Source organism: Rattus norvegicus, chromosome 2, assembly GCF_036323735.1.
Source record: "Rattus norvegicus strain BN/NHsdMcwi chromosome 2, GRCr8, whole genome shotgun sequence".
NCBI classification, from domain to species: Eukaryota; Metazoa; Chordata; class Mammalia; order Rodentia; family Muridae; genus Rattus; species Rattus norvegicus.
The window spans coordinates 39,885,851-39,912,154 of NC_086020.1; the positions used below are offsets into that span (position 1 = coordinate 39,885,851).

At 43.5% G+C, this 26,304-nt stretch overlaps 1 protein-coding gene across 4 annotated transcripts in view; it reads right to left on the reverse strand.

Moving 5' to 3' along the window:
* Window positions 1-17,465: 17,465 nt before the first annotated feature.
* Window positions 17,466-26,304, reverse strand: part of Ipo11 (importin 11) — a 173,170-nt gene continuing 164,331 nt past the window's right edge. For all 4 annotated transcript variants that reach the window (XM_063282684.1, XM_063282685.1, XM_063282683.1 and 1 more), the window contains one exon: window positions 17,466-18,809. In XM_063282684.1, coding sequence (XP_063138754.1) covers window positions 18,645-18,809 — 165 coding nt within the window. In that variant the 3' untranslated portion in view covers window positions 17,466-18,644. The remainder of the gene's footprint in view (window positions 18,810-26,304) is intronic.

The window sequence follows — 26,304 nt, forward strand, 5'->3', positions numbered from 1 at the left end:
CCAGCATTTACAACCCACAGTATTGGGGTTCCTTGTATTCACATACATCTTCATCCGTAAATCTGGGACTGACTATGCTGGCCCCATTCCACACATTCACAAATACAAATGAGTGAATAAATATTGCTGAGACCCTAACTCTAGTACTTAGCTGTGACCTTATCTGGAACTGAAGTCTTTTTAGATGTAATTAAGTTAGGTCATGACAGTGAAAGGTATGCTCTTAATCCAACGTGACTACTATCCTAATAAAAAAGAGAGAAAGTGAGAGAAAGAGAAGCCCATGCTTGTGACAAGGGAGGCTGACATTTGTGTGATGTCCCATCTGCTAGGCGAGGGGATGTCAGGGAGTTTGAGCAGACCCCAGAGGGTCAGAGAGGCAGAGGGCCTGTGGTTTCCAGACAAGCAGTCATGTACCCAACTGATAGAGCCACGAGAGAACAAAGTTCTATGGTTTGGGAGCGGATTTGTGGGGGCAGAGATAGTTAATGTTCTTGTTTGGTTGGTTGGTTTTGAGACAGTCTCTGTGGTTAACGCTGATCTTGAACTCTCACTAGCCCAGACTGGCCTCCAATTTACAGTGGTCTTCCTGCCTCAGTCCTCCTCTAATTGCCGGGATTGCAGGCTGAGGTACCATCTGGGAAATTCTGTGACTTTAAACCACTTAGTTTGTAGTGTTTTGCTACGCAGTCTTGGCACACTGATAACACTCTATTTCTGGGTGTGACTACCCTTTCTAACTTTGCAAGGTAGATATATTCCCTGAACGGTGGATAAATCAGATTCAACAAGGACCGGAATGACTAACTGCTTGGACACACAGTCTCCGAGAATGAATGTTTTGCATCACAAAGTGATAAACTGCCTTGAAGATCCTTTGCTGAAACCTTCTTCATAAACTTCAGCCCAATCTATTGGGTGTGTATGGCAAGGGGCCAGGAGAGTCCAGTGCTAGCACCAGCATCCGGTGTTACCTCGAGGATTAGATGTGGGTATCTCTTGTGTGCTTCCAACCCTGAGAGACATGTTACATATCTGTTCTCTAGGTTATTCCTTCTCTTGTGTAAAACAGAACAGCAAAGCCATTTTCCTTTTGCCAGGAACAGAGGTTTGGGGAAAGGGAAGTTACCTGATGCAGAAGTTGGGGTGGGGAGGGAAGTTATCTGCTGCATAAGGGGAGAAGAGGGAAATAGTGACCTGTTGCAGAGGGAAGGGAGGGAAGAACAGTATTACCAGAAACTCTGCTTTTGCCTTCACACCCTGCCCCTGTGCCCTCACTGAGACCTGCAGACCTCTACTTAGAGACGCAGACATGGGACCTGCCTCTCTCCCACTAGCAGCTGCTCATCAGCTGTCCTCGCCTCGCTGCTCTACCTTTGCTAGAACCTTTGAGCCCTGCATGTGTTCCAACGTGTTTCCTGTCCTTACTTTGCAGCTGAGGACCCTTTCTCCCTTACCTGGCCCTAAGTCCCAGTTTCTTCTCACTTTCAACAGCAGCAGCATCTACCCAAGCCCAGCTCCATGGCTGCAGCTGCACAGCACAATGCTTCTGGACAAGTTCATGCACAGGGAGACTGACCCTGTTCTGCACTAATATTTGCCGACTTCTACTGACAGCATCTCTTAAATATCCATAATTACTCATTTCTTCCCATTGGGCCATCACACCCTTGGGCTTACAGTAGCTTCTAAACCAGTCCCACATTTACCCCTCATCTTCTTCTCACCTCTCTGTTACCACGCATGTAGTCAGGACTCAGACTTTCCTCAGTGGGCCTGTCTTTGCTATTCTGAGTTTGCTTTCTGAGTCTCTTAGAGAACAGCACAGGCTTATCTTGGCCATCAAGTCTCCGTGGTGGCACGTTGGGTACCATGCTTCCCATTGTTCTTCTTGTCCTAGCTATATGAATTCTTTCAGCCTCACCATGCTCACCACTCTCATCGTGCCCTGAGATTTTTTTTTTAAATGTATTTCACGTAGTGCTCCTTCTGATTAAACCTTCAGTGTCTTGGCCTCATGTGACCTTTCCACCACTTTCCCCCACTAATCACCTCCACACATCAGCCTGTCAGCTCTGCCTCCATGAGGTCGATGTGCCCGCAGCATCTCTCAGAGGTCGGGTCACCATTCCACTCTCTGTGTCAGGGTTGGCAGGGTTGATGAGTGTCCTCCCCAACACGCCAAGTTCAAAGCAAAGCAGATTTCCCTGCTTTTATCTCTCATTGTATTCTAGCACTCAGCATAAGGCCTGTCATTCGTAGGTGCTCAGGAACCCAAACTGGCTGAGTGAACGTTGAATGAATGAATGAATGAAAGATTTTAATTCCTAGAACTACCTGCAAAGGAAGCTATTATGCTCATTTTGTAAATGAGAATGCTGAGACATGAGGAGGACGTTAAATTCAGTGAGCTGGGGGTAAGTAGACTCACACCATGCCCTAGTCCTTTCAGCTCCTATAAGAAAAATACCATCCTCTAGAGGACCCCTAGAATCTCTGTGGTTTATAACAGTCTTTTCTCAGAGTTCGGGAGGCTGGGCAGCCTCAGCAGATTCGGGGTCCGCTGTTCCTTCCTCACACATCTACTGGTTACTTCATGGGTAGAAGAAATGTGGTAGTTCTCAGGGTCTCTCAGGGAAGCACTAATTCCATGTAAGGATCCTAATCAAAGCCTATGATCAAATCACCTCTCACCAGCCCCAGCTCCTATTGCCATCTCCATGGAGATAAGAATTTCAGCATCTTAATACACAAATGCCACAAAATAATCTGTGCCAAGTGGAAGGCAAGGATGGGGGTCCAACCACAGTTGAAGCTGAGGCTGACAGGAGAAGAATCCTGTGCCATACCTGGTTTTCATAGTAACTAAGCTACCTTCACCAAGAAAAACCTACCAGGGCTGTCATAGTAAACGTCCAATCCCAATAAGCCCATGTAAAGATGCACAACTCAGTTATTATGTTTATAAGCTGTGTGTAGGTTGGGCAGATCCGCCACTACACTAAGGTACTCCCCAGCCATCACATCCCTTGCTACTTGTGGCTTCTCCAGGCCATGTGGTTTTTCTCCACCTTCCTTCCACCTCTTCTTCCTCAGTCCTTCCCCTTCCCTTTCTTCACGCTCTAAGACCTCCAGCCCCACCTTTCCCTTTCTCTGGCCAATCAGAGGCTCCATCCTTTATTTGATCAGTTAGAATGGGAAGAAAGTTCACATGACATCACCTGAGTATGTGATCGTAGTGGCCATTCCTGGTTGTCAACTTGACTGTATCTGGAATGAACTACAATCCAGAATTGGAAGGCTCGCCTGTGATCCTGATCTTGAGCCTGGGAGATACAAGTTTCTGACCTGGATCCTGGGATGGAGATCGATCTTGGGCAAAGTGGCTATGAATCCCAGGAGCTTAAGGCAAGGAGATCTCTGAGTTCAAGGTCACCTGGGACAAAGCAAGTCCCAGATCCAGGCATGGTGGTACACCTTGTATTCACAGATGGGTTGCACAGGCACAATGTCTATTATAGAGTAACAATATTAATTTCAAATTTTGTATCAATATAAGAAATTCACACCAATGAAAACCTTGAATTTGCACCAATCTATAAATTCTATACCAATGTAAAATTATAACTTCAATTTGTATTGATTATAAAGATTTCTACCAATGAATATGACTATACAATGTTTGGTTTAATGTTTTGTCTATTCCTCTAATTTCTATGATATTATTATATCCCCCAATTTCTCTTTCACCCTGCTCCTTCCTTTCCCTAAGGAAGGATAGAGAAGAAGAAAGGAAAAATATAAATCTCTTGAGCCTAAGCTCTCTAATTTCCTTCCTGTCCACAACACAGGGCATGCTCATTCTCACTGTAATTCCAGAAATTGGGAGGCTAATGTAGGAGGCTTGCAAGCTTGAAACAAACTTGGGGTGTCTATTAAAAAATTGATCTTATCAAAAGCATAATACTACTAGTATTCTTAGCATTAACAACCTTTCACCTAATAATTCTATTGTGATAGCTCATATAACTGAATTTTGTATATATAAAATATATATGATGTCTTATTCAGGGTTTCTATTCCTGCACAAAACATCATGACCAAGAAGCAAGTTGGGGAGGAAAGGGTTTATTCAGCTTACACTTCTATATGGTTGTTCATCACCAAAGGAAGATGGGTCTGGAACTCACATGGGGTAGGAACCTGGAGGCAGGAGCTGATGCAGAGGCCATGGAGGGATGCTGCTTACTGAATTGCTTCCCCTGGCTTGCTCAGCTTGCTTTCTTATAGAACCCAGGACTACCAGACCAGGGATAGCACCACCCACAATGGGCCCTCTCACCCTTGATCACTAATTGAGAAAATGCCTTGCAGCTGGATCTCACAGAGGCATTTCCTTAAGGGAGGCTCCTTTGTCTGTGATAACTCCTGCTTGTGTCAAGTTGACACACAAAACCAGCCAGTACATATGAATACAGAAATATATGAATAGGATAGTTATCATGGTGAAATATCCAAAGAGATACTTATTAAATGTGACATGTCCTTGTAATTAATTTTTTTAGGTGGATGCCAAACATTTCCGAAGCATACTTAAGTGGTTCAGGGAACAGTTAATTGTAACGTTCAGTTAATGAAAGAACCACGCATTAATAACAGGACACTAATATGAGCCAAGTTCATGCTTAACACATAGTGCAGAAAAATGAAAGAAATACGATAAAGTGCTCGCTGTGTGAAAGCTAAAAGCAATTCTTCCACAGCACTCATTATAGTCACAAACTGCTTACCACTAGCACACCATCTTTTATTACAAGAGAAAGTCCTGCTGCTACAAAGCGAACAGAGCCTTGGATGCCTTCCTCTGTTACATTGTTTCCAAGGTGTGTGAGAAGCTGACAGTTTTGAATTATTTCCCTATATTAATATTCATGTTAGGCTACTTATATGATGGGAGACCATACAGAGGTACTTGCTTCAGTACCAGAATAGGCTAGGAGCTGCAAAGTCATACCTCTTACCCCATCCAGAAAAGACTGAGCAAATGAAAAGCTGGGACCGAACCCTGTAACCAAGGCTGCTAAGCAGATTCTCTCCCCGAAGTAAAGAGATGGGCAGGTCCAGGGTCACAACCAAGATCTACTGACAAGGAGCAGAAACACGGGAGCCCTAGCCCTCTAGGTCAGTGTGAGGACCACAATCTTGGTCTTAAACAAGCCTCTTGCTTTGGGCAGCCTCGCGTTGGGAACTCTAGCAATTACTTGTGGTAAGCATTAAGAGGAAGTCTTCCCGGCTATGACAGTGGGAACGTAGACTGTTCTGGGTGAAATGTGCGCAGAGCTCTCTCAAGTGGCTTTCCTTGACTTTGGGGTAGCACTCGGCCCACCTCATGCCAGCCCCTTCTTCCCTCTTGTCTCATGTTGTGGGGGGGGGGGGGGCAAGAAAGTTGGCCAAGAGGAAACACAGACCATAGACTCAGGCCTACTAAGAATATTGAGATGTAATCATTAGAGAGACCTGCATTCATTTCCTAGGCGTCGCCACTACACTAATAGGGTTCCATAGTGGAAAGGACTGCCGGAAACAGGGTCTCTCCGTGGACGTGACTTAAGGAGGCCCACAGTCAAGAGGGGAAACAAAACCAGAGCACGGAAGGAATCCAAACGCTCTGGCACTAGCTGGAACAAAAAACACATACAGCTCAATTAATTCGTCTAGCCAGATTAACACAAATCCTCACATTATGCTCTAACATATATGGGGGGTGTGGGGGGAAGGTGGATGTCAACCTTGTGAAGGAAAGAGTCGGAAGGATAGCGAGGCGCCACAGTCTCCAGAGACTCCTCGAACATGGCATTAGATCTAAGATGACTTACAGCACTCCGGTGAAACAGCGAAAAGGAACCGAGGCCAGGCCAGAGCGGTGGCTGCTTCTCCTGTTTTCACGAAGTCCCAACAGGTGATACTATCCCCTCCCCCTTCTGAGCTACTTCATCAGTCATGGCTTTCACTGGGGCACAGTGGCGGTGTGGTGAGATATGACTGCTGAGGATTTAGGGGCTTGGGATTGACTCAAACACTATATATAAATTTATGCCCTGGGAAAGAAACTTAGGTCCGCACCCTGAAGTTGGTCTCTGGAGTTGATTGGCCCGATTCCTCACATTCTCTGTCACATACCCCCTCCCCCCTCCCACACACACACCTAGCTTTGGTCCTGTTCCTACAAACATCTCGGTTCCTATATCCACTATAACCATTACCTAATGTATGAGGCAACAGGAGACTGTTCCTCCACTCATGTGGGAAAAAGCTGTCAGCCCTTTGAGAGACAGTTGGTGTACTTTTAGAGTTATTAATATTGCAACTAAAATCCTTTGGAGAATTTTTGAAAGGAGAGTCAAGGTCACCAAGTAATCCATAGCAATGAGGTCCTTGTGCCTCTTCTTGGCTCCTAAGTTCCTGCCATTGTCACCGAATACATTCCAGTGAAACACGGAGAACAGGGGAGAAAGTGGGTGGAATGTAGTATAGAGTAACCTGGAGCTCTGTCAAGGAGTGAAAGCAAACAGTGGCCTTTAGCCTGATTTACATTTTAGGCAGGCATTTTACTATTTCTTCAGCTTCCAGGACAGATATCCTTCCTGAGAGACTTCTTCCTGAAAAGCTCTCAGGGAGAACTTTCCCTCAGGATGGAGACCCTCCAACTCTAAAGACCAGACCGAGACACCACAGGATGCAATCAGCAAGAGGATTTGGTTTATTGTCGGGATACACAGGCACAGGCACCTGCGGGCGCTTCAGTCACTCGGGGGACTGGCGCGCCCCACAGAACCAAGGATGGGCTTTTTATAGGATTTTGGGGAGCAGAAGCAAGCATACAGAAGCAGATGCATGGTTACAGGGATATAATTGGTGGATTCTAATGTGGCAAGGGTTCAGCCCGGGGGCAAGTTTCCTAGCTACCTTCCTGAAACATAACGGCTGACTCGGCCCCCCCAAGGGTTCAGCCCGGGGGCAAGTTTCCTAGCTACCTTCTTGAAACATAACGGCTGACTCGGCCCCCCACCAGGGTGTGGGACCTCTCCCGGGGCTTTTCTCATTGTCAGGTGCTCAACCGCAGACCAAACATATCTTGCTTGGCAGCCGCTGTGTACTCAGTGTTCTAACCTTTCCCTGAACCAGTCATCTTAAGTACAGCCTTGCAAAATGGCGTTACTGCTGCTAAGCTGGGGTCTTTCATTCCTATTCAGGTCAATGATGGTCCCATTTGGATTTTCTCTTGCAGGAGGGAAAATGGTATGTTTTCATTCTATATTACAATTTCTCTTCCTCTACATTAATCTCACAAGGATTCGCAGTCCTGGAACCAGGTTTGATAGTTGTCAATTATTATCTTGTCTCTTCCCAGGACCAGAGCTAGGACTCGTGTTCCTCTGAGCAATAATTAGGGTCCTGCTGTTCCTGGTCTTAGTTTGATGAACTGCTGATTATGAGGGGAGGCTCCAGGCTAATGTCTTCTCATCCTGCTCGTAGCTAACTAGCTCCCTAACATGGGTTGATTACTGTGCTACCTAACTTTGGAAGCAACCAAAGTAAACCTGACTCACTATAACGCTGACCCTAGCATATCCAGAAGCTTCCTACCCAATGGTTTCCCCTTTTGACTTGAGCCTAGCACACTCACATTTGCATCATTTTTCCTTTTTAAAGATTTGTGTGTCCTCCTTCCATAGGGCCGTGTGAACTTTCTCTACATTGTTCCAATTTTAGTGTATATACTGCCATGACAAGCACTCATTTCTATTCCCAGTACCCACATGGTTCTGTCTCTGTCTCTGTCTCTGTGTCTCTGTGTCTCTCTGTCTCTGTCTCTGTCTCTCTGTGTATGTATATATATATGTGTGTGTGTGTGTGTGTGTGTTTTATTGAAAAAAAAAGTGACTAGTCTGGGGCGCCACAGAGTTGGGATGTGTGCTTCTGGCAAGATATCTAACAGATATCTTGGGGCACTGCAGTGCTGGACCTAGAGCAGGTAAAAAGACAACATTTTATTTTTTTATATTTTATTTTTATTGTTGTAAAAATATAAAAACAAAAACAGCTGTCTTTATCTCCAACTAGGTCCTGCACCACAGTGCCCCACACACTCTCCTAAATTCAATTCTCCACAAGAAAGAACACACAACACAATAACCTCTGATCCAATTGATAAGATATAATTGCCCACCTAAACATACAAAGCCCTGTACACATCCATCCCCTAAGAACATTCATAACCACCTGTAAAGGTACAGTGTGGAATCTTAACATCTGCCTCCATGTTGTCCTGCGGCTACTTTGCCGTCTCTTCCCTCCTTCCATTCCCATCTCCTCCTCTTTCTTCAAACTTTTCTCCTGCCCATCCTTCCTTCCCGTCCAATGACAGGCCTCCCGCCCATCCTTCCCGTCCAATGACGGGCCTCCTTCTATCTTGTACCTGCCTCATCTGTGACATCATCCCACAGCCTTCCACACAAGACAGAACTTGTGTTTGGCTTCATTAATAAGGCCAAGAAACTGAGGCCAGGTAAGTCCCTGGTGCCACAGGAGAACACATTTCTCATGTTCTGTTAAATGGACTTAGAAGTAAACTTACTCCTAAGCACTTATATTTACACCTATAGATAAGTACACCTTTCAGTCTTCATCAAAGAAGCTTCTTCTTGCAGTGGACAGCAATTAACACAGAGACCCACAACTGACCAACATGCAGAGAATAGGGGTTTGAGGAGTGTTCAAGTCCTAAATGGGGCAATATCATATTCTGTCCTCCCAAGACTCAGGGATCATTGAGGAAGAGCGATCAGAAAAGGTGTAAAAGCCATAGCCAGTAAGTCACAGAGATACATTATTTTCTGGGTACAATAGGGAAGTTGCACATACAAGATCTGACAAGAAGGTACAAGCAAGTACGAGATCGAGCCAGAAAAATATCACAGCATGGAAGTCAGAGTTTCTCCCCCTAGCTGAAGAGCTTTGGCCAATTAGACAGCTGCTGGGAAGACGCTGCTGGGTGAGGAAGAGTCAGTTTTCTTTGGTGATGTGCCCCTGAGAGGCTAGTATATGACCAGTATATGACAATACACTCATGCACATATGGTAGCACTAAGCAGATTCCACGGGTCTGCGAAGGAGTGAAGGAGGAGGAGAAGGAAGAAGAAAGAGAACATGGTATTGGGAGGAAATAGTGGGGGTGGGGATGGGGAGGAACTGGAAGGGAGAGAATGAGGACAGGCAGACTTGGCCAAAACATGTAATGTTCATGTATGGAATTTTCCATCAAAGAAAGAAAATTTCAAAGCGATCGATCAAAACCATGTTCTTGGCACCTCAAGTAAAATAGAAACAATTTAACTTGGAAAGAAAACATTTGGGTTTGCATAAATGATGGACCTCAGAGAAAGAACAAATAAAGGGAACCGATAATTTAAAAGTATATATTTTTAAAAATTATTAGTTGTTTTATTTGTTTGATCTTGAAGTAGGATTTGTTTGTTTGTTTGTTTGTTTGTTTGTTTGTTTGAGACAGGGTTTCTCTGCATAGCCCTGGCTGTCCTGGAACTTGCTCAGTAGATGGGATTGGCCTCAAACTCAGGAGATTTGCCTGTCTCTCACGAGTGCTGCACCACGACCACCTGCTAAAATGGATGGTAAATTTAGGCGACAGTTAACAATTTTCAATAATAAACAGAAAACAAGCCCCCATATTAAAGTAGGTGGGAGGGACCCAGGGCCCAGATTCACCATTTTCTCGGTTTCTTCGGCTGTGAAGTGGGATGGGTAGAATAACCCACCTCTCTCTCTCAGATCTCCTTCCTGTTTAGTTATTACTAAAATCTAAAGTAAAGGCCCGGGGGTGGAGCTTAGCTGGTGGTTGCCTAGCTACACAAACTCCTGGACTCACCCTCAGCACACATAAACGTGGTGTGGTGATAAACACCTATAATCCCAGCACTTGGGAGGTAGTATTAGGAGGCTCAGAGACCCAAGACATCCTTGGCTACATAGAAGTTTGAGGACAGCCTGGGTCTCAAAAAAAACAGACTTTAAAATAATCAATCCCTAATCTATCACAATAAATTCATATACATATAGATATATATGTATCTCTGAAGTGCACATTGCTTATAGCACCTTCCTCTAGACTATTCAGTGTATTCACTGGCGCTGTACCACCCAAGGCATCCTGCCCACGGCATCCTGCTGTAAGTAAAGAACACAAAGGCTGAAAGAAAAGGCCATTTCATGGTATTGATTCCACTGCCAGAGACATCACAAGACACGTGCTTTTCAATCTGAAGAAGGAATAAGGCTCACCAGCTTCCTTGACTAAACAGAACTCATGATTAGTTTGTGATTGCCTCCAGATTCTGTGACTAGCCGTCAATACCTTTCTGGGCGCAGTGGACACTTCCCCGAGCTACAATTTCCCTGTCAATCAAAAGTTTGGTTCTTCTAGATTATTGCTTAAGTTGTAGCATTCATTAAAAAAGAAAACCAAACCACAGTGAGGCCAAGAGCCCCATGGAAATGACCTGCCCCCTTTGAAATGGAACACTTCAGGTGAAAGCTATGGAGAAAAACCCCTAATGGCTTCCTTGCAGCTCCCCCTCCCAGCCTCCTCCCCAGCCTTTCCTGCTCTAACCCTTGCAATAAAAACTCCCCACGGCAGTTCTAGCCCAAAGGTTTATTTTCTAGTTTAAAACCACCTGCCCGGTGCCAGAGAGATGGAAATGCTTTAAATCGGCCTGCCCTCAAAGCCACTCCGGCGCTTATTTCTTTCAATTCCATTTTTGCCCCCAGTGGGAAATTAAATGGCATAAAAAAAAAAATCAATGCTTTACTTTAAAGGAAAAGGGGCCGGATGACCCGATCTCAATATATTCCTTTCTGAATTAGACATTGCTTCTGAGCAGATCTGGCTTTAAATAAAAACAAACAAACAAACAAACAAACAAACAAATAAAATCAACAGACAAGCCCAGATGGGTTGGATGCAGGCATCAGCTGGAACAAAAAGCAAAAGTTTGTTTGTGTCAGATCGTCGGCTAATGAGTAACTTACCCTTCCTACGGTAGGGATTTCTAGAGAAAATGTGAGCAGTGGTTCTCAGTTTTGAATTTTGCCCAAGAGCTGCCCACTAAGTTGCCCCTTGGGCCCACAGAAGTGAAAACAGATACTTGGCTTCAGGTGAGTGGCACAAAAGTGGTCAGAGCCCAGTCTCTGGCTAGGGACAGCAACTCTGAACCACCCTAAGGGCACCCAGAACCCTGGGCTTGGGAGATGGTTAGGACAGAGAGCGGTTTTCTTAAGGGGTAAAAGGTAACTATTTCTTATTTTGTGGTACTGGGGCTTGAACCATGACCTGCACATGTGATGCACACATTCTACCACTAAGCTACATCCCCAGCCCAAAAGATAACTGTTTTTTCAGCAGCTGTCACTACGCTAAGACAGCAGGCTCACAGCTTCAGCTGAAGTTTTACAAGCTGGGAACGGAGCTTCTCTGCTGGAGACTGCTGGGCTCCTGCCTTCTAAACACAACACAAACAGGATGCTCATTTAGACACCCATAAAGGTGTCACAATAAATACCGAGAAGGGTATTTGCAAAGAGAGGCCAGCATTTGCCTGTAGGAGATGGGGAAGTCAACCTTATGAAAGAAAATGTGAGGTGGAGAGCTGGACTCCATGGGCTTCTGCGACTCCTCAGAGTCCTGGTGTGTGGTACACAGCGTTAGATCCACGAAGGTTCTGGCTCACCAGTGAGACAGCAAAATGGAACGGAGGTCAGCGTGGTGGCCGCGTCCCTTCCCTTCACAAAGTCCTCACAGGTGAGGACAGCCCCTCTCCCTTCCATATCCACCCCCATGTGTTATTTCATCAGGCAGGGCTTTCGTTGGAGCACAGTGACAGCATGGCTGAGGACTTAGGGGCTTGGAATGGGCTCAAACTTTGTATATAAGCTTATATGTTGTACAATAAACTCAGATCTGTACTGATGCTGGTCTCCAGAGTTGGATTTCCTGAAATTTGTCATGTGATTTATCGCCTCTTACCACTTATCACCCCCGACCCTCTGTCCTGTTTCCATATTTCCCTTCATTTCCAATAGTGTACTGCATTCTGGTTATATTGTATCTTCACAGCAGCAGCACAAGGTGTGTGGTATCTATAATCCCAGTACTAAGAGGGAGAAGCAGGAAAAATAAGACAAACATCATCTTCCTCGTTAAGATAAAGTAGAGGCTCTCCTCTCATCCCGTGGGTCAAGGGTTGCAAAGCAGATATCATGAACATCAGATATTTATATTTCAATGCGTAACAGTAGCAAAATTACAACTATGAAGTAGCAACGAAATGATTTTGTGGCTGGGGGGTCACCACAACATATGGAAGGGTATTAAGGGCATTAGGAAGGTTGAGAACCACTGATGTAGAACATTAGGTCAGCCTGAGCTACCAGAGATCATTGCTCAAAACCAACAAAAAAATAATAAAATTGTTATGGCAAAATAGTTATATGCTGTTTGTCCTAGTTGAGAGCAGATTGAGAACAAGGTGGGTCACCTTGTCTCTGGCTTGAGTATGTTTGTCTCATTTTCTAAGAGTCCTTAATGTGGGGCAGCTGGGACATACCCTGGAGTAAAGGAGGAAAGAAAACAGCAAACTTGGCCAATGGTATTGTGAGGTTCTCATCAGACCTCTACTGGAACCGTTAAATGGGACTCACAGAGGCAGTGATCGATGCAAAAGTTTTTTCTTTTTTGTTCCAGCTCGTTGGGGTCTCCCCGCTTCAAGAGGGAGGCAACCCTGAGCAGACTCTAACAGGGAGTTATAAACCTTTGATAAGGGCAGAATTCAAGCAATAGTAACTAGGCAGGGTACTACTGATAAAACAAATCAACCTTTTTTTGTTTGTTTTTGTTGTTGTTGTTTTTTATATTTTTCTTTACATTTTTTCGGAGCTGGGGACCGAACCCAGGGCCTTGCGCTTGCTAGGCAAGCTCTCTACCACTGAGCTAAATCCCCAACCCTTTTTCTTTTTTTTTAAATTGGATTTTTTTATTTACATTTTCAATTGTATTTATCCTTTCCTGGTTTCCCATTCATAAACCCCCTATCCCATCCCCCCACTCCCTACTTCTAAGAGAGTGTGACTTGTGGTTAGCGAACCATTCAGGACTTTCCAAGGGAGGTTAGTTGGGAGTCATAGGTGGCTTTGATTGACAGTTTGGCTTATAGTGCTCTAGGAACTAAACTAGCTCTACCTCCCTGGAAGGGAGGGGTCTTTGTGCTTGGAGGTTTGTGGTAGAATTTTCCCACTGGCCTTAAATTGACCCAAACTCTAGATCTTTCAGTATTAAAAACTTTGTATCCTTGAGCACAGCAAATAGGCTGCTCGGTGGGGACCAGCCACTGAGAAGCTCATCTGTGGAGACCACTCTGCTTTTCAGTAAAACCTCTCAATCAGGAGCTCCAGCAGGACTCTAAAGAGATGGCTTCCCCACTCTAATTGATGCCACTTTGCTGCTCCTACTGGGCTACAGCACTATGGTACTGTCATCTATCTGCTATTTGTCATCTGTTCTATTACTTTTGCTTGCTATATGCTTAACTCACTCATTACAAGTACAGCTACAGCACATTCTCTAGAGCAGTGATTTTCAATCTTCCTAATGCTGGAACCTTTTAATATAGTTCCTCATGTTGTGGTGACCCCCAACCATAAAATTATTTCATTGTTATTTTGCTGTTATGAATCATAAAATTATTTCATTGCTACTTCATAATGGTAATTTTGCAATTATTATGAATTATAAATATCTGATATATAGAATATCTGATATGCAATCCTCAAAGGGGTCAAGACCCACAGGACGAGAAGCACCACTCAGGAGTCTAGAAGTCTAGGCAGAAAAGCAAAGCATGAGAACAGGGGTTTCAGAGACCCCTGTTAAGGTTAGTATAACACACCAGGTTGAATATTCCTTTCCCCATAACTCACTCATGCTCTTTTTCTAGGTTTAAATAAAACTGCAGAACTTGTGTAAATAGCCAAACTAACTATAGCAAGAGCTGTAACGCAAAACATAAAGCACTGGGAATGTCTATGATTGTCATGTACTCTGTGAAAATCTAAGACAGAGAAAGTGTCCATTTCTTTAACCACAGTAGCATCTATGGACACTACCCAACATGTGCCTTCTGATGCTATGTGACCAAGTATATATGATTACTAATGTGTGGTCAGAAATGTTTCTTAAAAAAAAGCAAGCATGAAATTCCAGAATACAGAGCATTATACAACTGCCCTGGATTCCTTAAGAGCCAACATGGATAAAAGACTATTCTAGATTTAAACCAGTAAAATGGCATGTAAATAAACCCTGAAGGCATTCTGGCCCAACGACAAATGGTTGTGATATAACACACACCTTTCAGGAAGTTGAGAAAATCTGAGTATGCACTGGCAATGCAGTTAGCGTTCTTGAGTATATTCTAATGTTAGTTGATATATATGCAGAGGGACACCATTCTTGGATGGATGCTTTAATACAAGGCGATGGAGTACTACATCTTCTGTGGTGTGCTTTGCTTTTAAGTAGTCTAGCAAAAGTAAATCCATTGGTTGGGCTTGGTGGTACCTATAATTTAGCACTTACGGAGTTGCAACAGGATTGAGTTTGATGCCAGTCTGAACTGTATAGGGAAACCCCATCAAAAAAACAAAACAAAACAAAAAACAGGAACTGGGGAGATGACTCAGTTGGTGAAACAGGAGTGGGCACGAGGACCTGTACAGCACCAGGGTAAACGCAGGCAAGGCTGCTCATTCTAACCTCAGCACTGTAGTGTGGAGACAGGCTGATCCCTAGAGCTTGCTGGTTCAGCCAGTGGAGCTGACTCAGTGAGAGACCCTGTCTAAATATGTAAGTGAGTAAGGTGGACAGTAACTGTGAAAGCCACCTGTGGTGGTTTGTATACGCTTGGCCCAGGGAGTGGCATCATTAGGAGGTGTGGCCTTTTGGATTAGGTGTGTCACTGTGGGTATGGGCTTTAAGACCCTCATCTTAGCTGCCTGGAAGCCACTCTTCTCCTAACTGTCTTCCGAATAAGAGGTGGAACTCTCGGCTGCTCCTGCACCATGCCTGCCTGGATGCTGCCATGCTCTTGACTTGAAGATAACGGACTGAACCTATAAGCCAGTCCCAATTAAATGTTGTCCTTATGCAAGACTTGCCTTGGTCATGTTGTCTGTTCACAGCAGTAAAACCCTAAGACACCACTTAATATCAACTCCATGTTGCCTGCATGTACACACACATCCACATAACACACATTTGTGTTTATACATGCATGTATTTGCACTTGGTAATCTAAATAAAAGAGGTCCTACAGTTCACTGCAATTTCTATAAAGGTTCTGAGTATTATTTTCTAAAGTTTGTGGAAATATAAATTAGTTCTCATTGTATTTTTATTTATTTGGAGGGAAGGGGCAACAAGATGCATATGGAGGTCAAAGGACAACTTGGTGGAGTCCGTCTGTCCTTCCACCAGAGGGGTTTCAGGGACTGAATTCATGTCGGCAGCCTCTCCCCACTGAGCCACATTGCTACCCATATTACAGAAACCTCTTGTCTTGCTTTCCTCAGTTCTCCAACAACTTGTACATTTCTACACAGTAGACTTTAAACCTTAGCAGACTACACTCTTTGGAGGTGAACATTAATTCACACAATTGAGAAGTGTGAGGGGTGTGTGTGTGTGTGTGTGTGTGTGTGTGTGTGTGTGTGTGTAATTTCAAATGGCTGGGAGTGCAGACAAGTACTGCCCAGTTTCTATACAATGCCAGTAACTTCCAAATATCCTCATAGGCTCTGCACTGCAGGAGTTGGCTTTTAGCAGTCATCAGCCAACCCAGGATAGAATCAATTTACTAGTCTGTCCTCATCCTCCACCCTGCTGCTTCTGCATAAGCACCTCCACCAGAGATTATTCTGGTCATGTTTACAACTCCACATTCCTACCAGTAAGTAGAACACCCTGAAGGTAGGTACCATGCTCTGCCTCAGAAGACTGTAAGCACTGTGGCGGAAACAGGAACTTGTCAATAATGGAATGTGTAAGATAAAGATCTAAGAAGAACAAGTTTTGAGAGGAAATTATAAAAGTGCATTAGCACTTAATAATGTGCCTTACCAAATATGATTCAGAAGAGAGGGAAGAACGACTGATTTATAAGGAAACTTGAAAACTGTTAACTGTTGGTCACATGGGCCTTGGTTAGAGTTGGAAAAGGTCTCCAAGATGTAAACTCAATTGAAAAGGAATGTGGAACAGAAACCATCATTCCTTGTTTCAAAAGCTATAGTACAATAGGAAGACTGGCTAAATTGCTTTATCAAAATTAATATTTTGCTACTGTTTCAACGAATAGAATCTTATAAATCACTAATTATATTCTATCTTAATCATGTATAGAAACATATGGTATATATGAATATTTTCAGAGCTTTTTATAAACCTATTTTAATCCATGATTTTAAAAACCACATTCTTCTGAGGGAAGCTTTAAAAGCTGTCTTGCAGAGCAATTGCTCAGTGCCTTTTCTGTGCACTGTAACACACTCTGTCAAGAATAGGGTAATAGCTCTTCTCTCTTGCTCTCACTCTTCCTCTTCTTGTGCCCCCTTGGTCCCTGTCCCTTCTCTCTCCATTCTCCCCTTTCCCCCAACATGCTCATGGCTGGCCTTTCCTCTCTTCTTCTACTCTTCTTCTCTCATTAAACCTTTCCATATTGGGGGCTTGGGGGGAAGGTAATGATTCTCTGTAGCCAAGAACGGGTGTTGGGAATTTCTGGTGACATAGCTGAGAATGCTTCAAAGGGAAATAATTAAGCCAAAAGAAGATATTATGTCCATCTTGTTGCTGTGTACAGTGGTTGTCTTAGTTTGGGTTTTATTGCTGTGAAGAGACACCATGACCACAGCAACTACTATAAAGAAGTTGCCTGTAAACACTTCTTGGTGCTACCTACAGTTTCAGAGGTTTAGTACATATTGTGGAGGGAAGCAGGCAGACATGGTGCTGGAGAAGGAGCTAAGATGTCAACATCTTGATCTGCAGGCATCAGGAGACTGCCACACTGGGTGGAGCTTGAGCATAGGAGACCTAGGAGGTCTCAAAGCTTGCTCCATAGTGACACACGTCCTCCAACAAAGCCACACCTACTCCAACAAGAAGCTCACTCTTCAAGTGAAGATTTGAATACTGAAGTACTGGTACCATCTATGGGTGGAGAAGTGGAACCATAGTGTAAAAGGAACTGTCTTTGTAACCCACTAGTCATTTTAATGAACTGTTTTATGTTTTTGTTACAGAGGGTAGGTGGCAAGAAAAACAGGCAAGAAGTCAAAGGTGAGGTATCTTTGGAAAATTTAATTGGACCATATTTTCTTTCTTTGCTGAAAACATCATATATCCGTAGACATTATGGGTTCCATAGCTTACAGAGGGGTAGTGGTTTTCCCACAGTTATACACTGTACCCAAATTTCTATAGAAAGATAAGACATTTCCAATCTTGCTTTTGAGTATTTCCTAAGAGATGCTCTAAAGGTTCCTCACAATGGCAAGTAATGCAAAGTAAGGCGTCAGTTCTCCCCCTCGCATGCTTAGTGCAATGGAGGAATAGGAAGGAAGACTAGTTATGTCAGTGCTAGTACCCTGGGGGTTGCTGTTGGGTCCTCTGAGGTGCACCCATGGCACTGAAGTGCTGACGCACCCCTGCACTGAGGAACCTGAGATGGGTAAATACTGGGCAGCTTGTCACAGCCAAGCATGACTGTCACAGCGGAGGGGACTTGGAGTTATCTGGTTCTTCCTGGTGCTCCCAGGGCTACTGGCCTTCACATGTAGCAAAGAAGCCAGGGCTAGAGCCTCACCAGTGGTCTCCCACTTGGCACTACAGTACTGCAGGTTCACTTCCATGTGCCTTGCAATGTATGCACTCAAAGTAAAGTTAAAAGTGCCTTTACCAATTCCTATGTCAGACTACTAGAATGAAAATAAAAGCATTTGATTTGATGAAAACAGCTCCCTGGTGAGATACCCAGGTAGTGGGCAGCTGTCATGATGTTTGCCTATGCACAAATTTAATTCTGTCATTTACACAGCATTCTCATTTCTCAAACTTGTTTCATTAGCTTAAAAAAATTAGGATAAGGCAACCAAATATAAGTAATTCGGGTTGCTGAAAACATCTGGAACATCAGCCTTCATCTTCTCGAGTGTTAAGAGCCCATGATTAAAATGTAATCAACGAGGTTCTTAACAAGAGGCAATGCAGCTACTCTCGATAAATGCACCTCTAGTAAACACAGGGCCCCCTCATAAATATAAAATTAAATTCTTTTGAGGAATAGTTTTCTGACTTTAATATTTGGGATTTATACTTATTCTTTATATTTTATAGTAAAAATGTATGGTCTTGGTTTCTTTATATTCATACACAAATGACCTCCTCAGCAGGCTCACATCCGGATGGCAGGTTGGGGTATTCGGCCTCTCTCAGAGGGACGGCGGCCACTTAGCACGCCTTAGAATCCCTGCAAAAACTCCTGCAGCTGGGTGACAATCTCTGTGTCCACCGTCTCCATGAGGGACTGGAAGCCTTGCTCCCCCAGGATCTCCTGCTGTGCTTTGAGCTTCTCATAGATGAACTGCTGCAGAGACACTGTGTGCACAGGGTCCTTCAGGGCCAGCTGTGGGACAGAGGGCAGACAGGGTCAGTAAGACAGACAACCCTACACACGCCTCACTGTGCTCTCTAATCTCTCACAGCGGCACTTCTAAAGACTCTCCTGCGGACAGTTTTTTTGGGCCAAGTGTGTCTCTCTGATGTACCCTGTTTCTCAAGAACTGGGAACACATCCTTTTAAAGTGCTAGAATTTAGCAGAAAGCACCATAAAAGGAAAAGAAACAGGGTACCAAAGCGACTGCCCAACCTCCTAAGGACAGAGACTCCATGACAGCAGCCCCAGGAAGTAAGCACACACTATTTGCTCTAGCTTACACTGCAACACCATTTAATCTGTGCCGATGTTTTTAGGTTGGGGTGAAGTGTCAGATTTTGTTTTTCCCCCAGTCCCATTACAGTATTTTGAAAATCAAAAAAAATTTCAATTTTTAATATTTTTATGCTACTTATGTCCACACTATAAGCTATACATTAGTACTCTTTTTCACCTTCATACTATCACAAAATTCTTTCTTAACACATGTTCAGTATTTTAACGTATGCCATGTTTTTTTAACCTGTTAAACGTATGTAAGACCACAGTGTAGTTTAACAATTTTATCTATAAGTTTGCTGAATACACCACACTGCTTTGTGTTACTGTGTAAGTGGCCTTTCTTTATACATCAGCTTCTTTTCTTTTGTTAGAGCAGGTCTCAGGCAGTCAAGGTTCGCCTCACGTTAGAAGCTGCAGCTCCGGTCTGCCTTGAACTGCTGCTTTCGCCTCTGACACTGGCACTGTAGGCATATGCCACTGTGCTCAGAACTTCACCTTGTTCTCCTAGGAATCTAAAGAACTACTAGAGCATAAAAAAAATTTCTGACTCCTATATGGACTATCAGCATGTTTTCCTTATGGTTTGTACCAATATAAAAGACATAACAGTATTAAGTAGCTAACACTGTGTTGGCACTGATATTATTTAAATGACTTATAACTGTAACAGCAAACAACACAATATAAGCTGAGAATTTATTTCACCATCAGTGACCATGAACATCTATATAACTTTCAATAAAAGCTATGAATGCCTTCCCTGATGTTGCTCAATTCAATCTATAACTTCTGTTTGAGTCATATAGATGTTAAAATACAACTGAGAAGAAAAGGATATATGCCCCTTGCATTACCAAAGCAAAGTATACAACAAACTCAAGATAAGGAAAAGCATCAATCCTCATTTCCCTGTCAGACAGATGAGAGAGAGCAGTGAGGACTGCACCTCATCCGTGAGCTGAAGATGTCATCCTACAACATGACAGAAACTGAAAGTGAGCACTGTAAAACATCTGATATTTGGGGGCTGGAGAGATGGCTCAGCAGTTAAGAGCACTTGCTACTCTTGTAGAAGACCCATGTTTGATTCCAAAATGGTGGCTCACAACCTTATAAATTCCATTTCTACCAAGTACACGGTGTATATGCATACATACAGGCAAAATGCTCATACACTGAAAATAAATCTAAAAACATTCTTTAAATATTTTCTTTCTTAAGTAACATATGGTAATGATAAATATTATTTTAATTACAAAAATATACCTATTGGGATAGAGTATATTAACTGTATAGAAACATAATTACTTATTCATAACGAAACTGGTAGCTCTTGACAGTAGCGACTGAGCTTGACCCGATGCTCGTGAACCTGGATCCCCGGCTAGAGAGCAGTGCGGAGTGAACAGAGCCCGCAGTCATCGCACGCATGAGACCTTAAAGCCACTAACAGCATTTTAAAGACTTGACTATTATTCTTATCAAAGTAGAGGTATTGATGTTTTAGATACACACACAAATGACTGGTTCCATTACAGCATTTTCACATACATTCTCTGTTGATCTTTTACCTCTTACGCCCCTATCCCCCTGCCTGCTACATTTTACCATCTGACCACTATCCAACCCCTTTCTGACTCTCATTTCCTTTTCAACACTTCTTTTCCCTCTCTAGTGGTTCCCTTTCTAGTTTCATGACTTACACTCACACATCAAAAACTAGGACCAAGGCTAATGGGATAGCTCAGTGCTTTGCAGAAGCACTTGCAAAGTCTGGCAACCTGAGTCTGATTCCTGCCACCCATGTAAAAGTGGAAAGATAAAACCAACTTTCAAGAGTGCACACTGTACACATCCCCACACACATCCAATAATGAATAAAGAAATTTCAAAAGCTGGGATTCACATAGGAGAAAGAACATGTGATGTTTGTCTTTCTGAATCTTATTTACCTTACCTAATAGAATAATTTCTAGTTCCATTCATTTTCTTGCAAATTTCATTTTATGGCTTGAAAAGTTCCATTGTGTATATCCACCACATTTTTATTATATTCACCAGCAGACAGACATCTAGGCCATCTCTACTCCCTTGCTATTGTAAACAGACCAGCAATAAACACGGATGCATAAGTAAGTACTTTTGTGGTAGGACATGGAGTCCTTGGGGAAAGCCAAAGTTAGAATATCTAATAGGTTTATTAGGTGGTATGTTGTTGGATGGTAAAACCACGGCAGGAAATTTGGTAAGGTAGAGCAGGTTGAGACCTGGAGACTTAGTGGGCACACATCTGAGACTTAAGTGACTCCCAGTTCCCTGCCAAACTCCTGACCTGAAACACTCACCATGCTCCTCACATAACAGAAACATGTCCTATAGTCACATAGGCACAAGACAGTTCTCTATGCTAATGAGGTACCTAGAGCCCAAGTGGGCTTAGACAGTAAGGTTCCCTTCCCAGAAATTCCTCCCTGCAAAAGATATTTAATCTCAGGTCCACCCTGAGAAGTGGGTATGGTCTGTTATGCATCCATTTTCCTCCATGAACAATCAATAAACTGATTAGAACCATGGACTGACTGTCTCTTTCAACAAGATCCCCGTGGGGAGCCATGGAGAAGGGCTTTGACTACAGAGCAGCGGCTTAATTCTCCCGTAGAAGGCCTTTCTGTGCTCCCAGCCATAGCTGCCACCAAGTCTGCCTCCATCAAGCTAAGGATAATCACCACTGGGACAAGCCAGAGGTCCCCTCTTCCTGGCCCCAGGCTAGATGCTGTCCCCAACCCATGGGACCCCCAACTCTGTTCTTGGCTCTTCAGCGACTGCCAGTGGTGCCTAGATGTCCAAGAGTCTCAGAGAACTCTGCGGCCCAGCCTCTTCGAAGGCCAGGGAACCCCTCCCCCATCAGCTTTCCTACCCCCAGAGCAGTGTCTTGGCACAGCCCTGCACCGCCCAGACAGCAGTGCGGGACCACCTCCCTAAGAGGCTATGCCCAGTGGCAGGGTAGACAGACTCACAGTATGTTGTTGAGAAAAACAGCTTTCTAATGTAATTAGCAAATTCTACACCTGGTGGAAAACTACTGCAAAGGCAGATGTGATAGGCACTTTCCCTTCCAGAATAATCCCCTCCTACCAATTCTTCTTGCTAAGTACAAGCAAGAACCCCAGGAATTATAAGGAGAACAAAATATAAGAAAGCTCAAAGAGGTGGAAAGAAGACAGCACACAAGAAAGTTCTAACTGGAACAGGATGTGGAGTCTGTGACTTCATTCATGTTTCAAATGGCCCAAAATCAGAGCTCAATAAATCAGCAATCTGGAAACACTGAACGATTTGGTGGCCATGGTCATGCAGGCTGCCCACCCTAAGACAGAGACTGTTGTTTAAGCGGCTGGTCTGTGTTACTTTATTGCAGTGGGCGGAGCAGACTACCGCATGCAATGCTAAGTACAGCTGTCAGCACTATAAACACACGACAGAAACAGGAAACTAAGTGGACAGCCAGGGCACACCTTTAACACCAGCACTTGTGTAAGGACTGCAAGTACAAGGCCAGTCTGACTCTCTTCCCTTAGGCACGGAGGGGACAGCAGCTGTTATAAGGAGGACAGCACAGAGACTTGCTTGATAATCTGACATTAATGTGAAGAAACAAAAAAGTTTACACTTAAAATGTTTTAAATTTAAGTGCCATTGGTGGCATTCTGGATTGAATTCTGCAATAGCATTAGCTTTTAGAAACGTATAGTGTATATTTGAGAAAAAAATAAACATAAAAATGTTAAGGCATGAGCACTGGAGAGCTGTCTCCACTGATCCTCATCAGGACGACCCCACCCTACCCCCAGCAGCAGGCTGCTGAACTGCCCAGCCCTGTCCTCCCCTGGGCAGCACAGTAGAGCCAGTGTGAAGGCATGAGGGGGAGAGCTTAGCCCTGCCCCTTGCACCAGCTGAGCGAGCTGCACTAAGGCTGGAGAGCTCACCCTGGCGGTGCCCACACAAGAGAGCTGTCATTGACCTCCCAGGCCCAAGCCCAGGGTTTGGAGCTGACCCACCCCAATATCTACCCCAAGTGTGAAAGGGCTGATTCTGCAGATCCAAAGCTGCAGGATCTCCATGACAACAGCAAAAATAGTATATCCCAGAGGAGTCCTGGTGAGGATCCAGCATTGATAGTGTAGCAGAAGCTAGAGGCCTTGAAACAGACCAACGACTCATTGCAACAATAGGTGGACAAAAGGGTATACTGTGGGACACATTGGGACAATACAGCTTCCAGGGCAAGAGTTCTTGCTGTTGCTGTATCCTATTTTATTGGGGGAGGGGGGTTGCAAGGGTGGATACGAAGGGACAGGGTGATAAATGGGATTGGAGTGCATGATGTGAAATTCACAAAGAATCAATAAAAAGTTAAAAAGAAAAGATGTAAACCACAGGAAAACTTGGAAGGGGCACATGAGAATTCTGTATGATTTTTTTTTTTTTTGCTACTTTTCTGTAAATCTAAAATCATTTCAAAAATACAAACAATACTTTACACAACAGACTCAAAAATCACCAGTGTTTAATCTCTCTGTGGTACAAAACAAGCAACACCCTCATCTGCATACATAAGTAGCAAACCTGGAAAGTTCTTTTTGAGGTGAGAAAAACAGACGTCTCCAAGCTCCTGGTAACATCCAAGGCTTACTCTTCTCAGGCAGAAGACACCAGCAGAAGTAGAATATGTATTTCTAAATCCGCCTTTGTCTTTTTCTATCTTTCCCCAGTATGCCTAAGCCCTAGTCTTCCTCTCTAAGGAAGGACATGGTCACTTAAGTATTTCCATTAGAATGGATAGAATGAAATGAGGACCTGGTGTTAACTGGCTTCACTCATTAATGGAAAAGTAACTACCAGTATTCTTGACTCTAGGCTAATGCCAGATAAATGACATTTTAATAGCCTAACCCAATTCAAAACTTCATTCTTTGGATTTTAATGTGAAAGTAGCTTTGGTTTTAAAACTGTTACTTAAGGACACAGTGGTTCTGGTTGAACCAGGTTTGGTTCCCTCCTTTGGTAAGCATCACCTTCGATACATGCTTCGGCCTTTTCGAGGTGCAGCCTTCAGGGTTTAGGTCTACAACTTTAGCTGCTGTGGAGATAGATACCGGCATGTGTTTCTCATTAAGACTTTCGTTGCTCGAAATAAAGTTTCATTGTGTTCCTGCATAAACCACCAATTTTACCCAACAGGAATTCAAGGAGGCCAAATCCTCCACATTCTCAGTCATGTGACTAGTTACTTTTTAACTTCGCATACCCTTTAATTTTTCAGATATTGTTTACTGTAAGATTATTTCAGGAAAAAAAGTTTTTCTTTTCTCTCTTATTCTTATAAAAAGAATAATGTACTTTCCATGATACTTGACAGAAAAATATTAAACAGGAAAAATTAATTAAGAGATAAAACACATGAAATAGTAAAAAAAATCTTAAAGGAAAATATGCCTGCCATATACTTAACTACACTGTCTTCAAAACTTCCTGAGTTGGATTTAAATGCCTCTGGTTTAAATATTCTACTTTTAGATGTAATTATTTCACCGTGGCTAACTCTCAATTTCTAAAATCTGTCTGAAATACTTAAACTTGCCCATTGGATACTACAAGCTCTCCTCATTTTGTGCTTAGAGAAGAACCTAAGGCTGACAGATGCCAAGCAGAACTTTGTCACTGAGGTATAGCAATTTAAGTTCATCATCACACTCGTGTGAGGCCTAAGCTTTCTCTGCAGAGGGTAAACTATGGTTTCTAAGGGACAAGTTCGCTGCAGAGTGAAACCCTGTCTTGATGAATGACTGTGTAAAGGAATGCTCCCTCTGTGTTCCAATGCACATCCAAGAGTAAGAATGTTGCTCCACAGCGACTGAGGGAATGGCCATGCAGAGCCTGCCCCACATGTGGCCCATATGTATACAGCCACCAAACTAGATAAGATGGATGAAGCAAAGAAGTGCAGGCTGACAGGAACCGGATGTAGATCTCTCCTGAGAGACACAGCCAGAATACAGCAAATACATAGGTGAATGTCAGCAGCAAACCACTGAACTGAGAACGGGACCCCCGTTGAAGGAATCTTAGAAAGAACTCAAAGAGCTGAAGGGGCTTGAGACCCCATAAGAACAACAATGCCAACCAACCAGAGCTTCCAGGGACTAAGCCACTACCCAAAGACTATACATGGACTGACCCTGGGCTCCAAATGCATATGTAGCAGAGAATAGCCTTGTTGAGGCACCAGTGGAAGGGGAAGCCCTTGGTCTTGCCAAGGTTGGACCCCCCCCAGTGCAGGGGAATTCGGGGGGGGGGGAGGGGGGTAAGGGAGGTGGATGAGGGAATACCCGAATGGGGGAGAGGGTGGAGGTGTGGACTTATGCACAGGAAACTGGGAAAGGGGATACCATTTGAAATGTAAGTAAAGAAATATATCTAATAAAAAAATTAAAAAAAAATATTGCTTGCAAACATTAGGAACAAAACACTCTTAAGAACTAAAATCCCAAGTCAATTCATAAAACATCCATGAAGGACTTCAGTAGAAGTTTTTTAAGTAGACAATGATGATTTTTAAAAGTTCCTAATGCAGTCATTTCTTCAAGTGTGTGTGTGTGTGTGTGTGTGTGTGTGTGTGTGTGTGTGTGTGTGTATTTCCTAGCAGTATTTTTAAGGCTCAAACCCACAATCCTGTACATGTAAGGCAAACATTCTAACAACGAAAAAAGCCACAGCTACTGTACTATAGACACCGCAGTCTGGCCTTATGCTGCCTAGCTTCAAGTTCAGTCCTCATGGTTTCTGGGGAGTTGGGGAGTATCCACTGTTAGCCTGTTTAGCTCTATACATTTAATTCTATTTAATTCTCACCTGACTTGATAGAGTTTCCTGAGATTCTCTCTACCTGTACTCCACTGAAGAGTATCTGAAGTGGTCTCATCTAACCACATACTGACTAGGGAATGCAGGTGTCTCTCTCTCTCTATAATCACTCTTTCCTCCACCATCTTTTCATCTTTTTTCCTCTCCAGAATTCCATATGATTTTCCAAAACACAGGTCAATATCTAGATGTAAAAGGAATTTTTATACAGTTTGCTATCTTTAACTAGTTTTTGCTGGTTAATATTTAATTGACTAA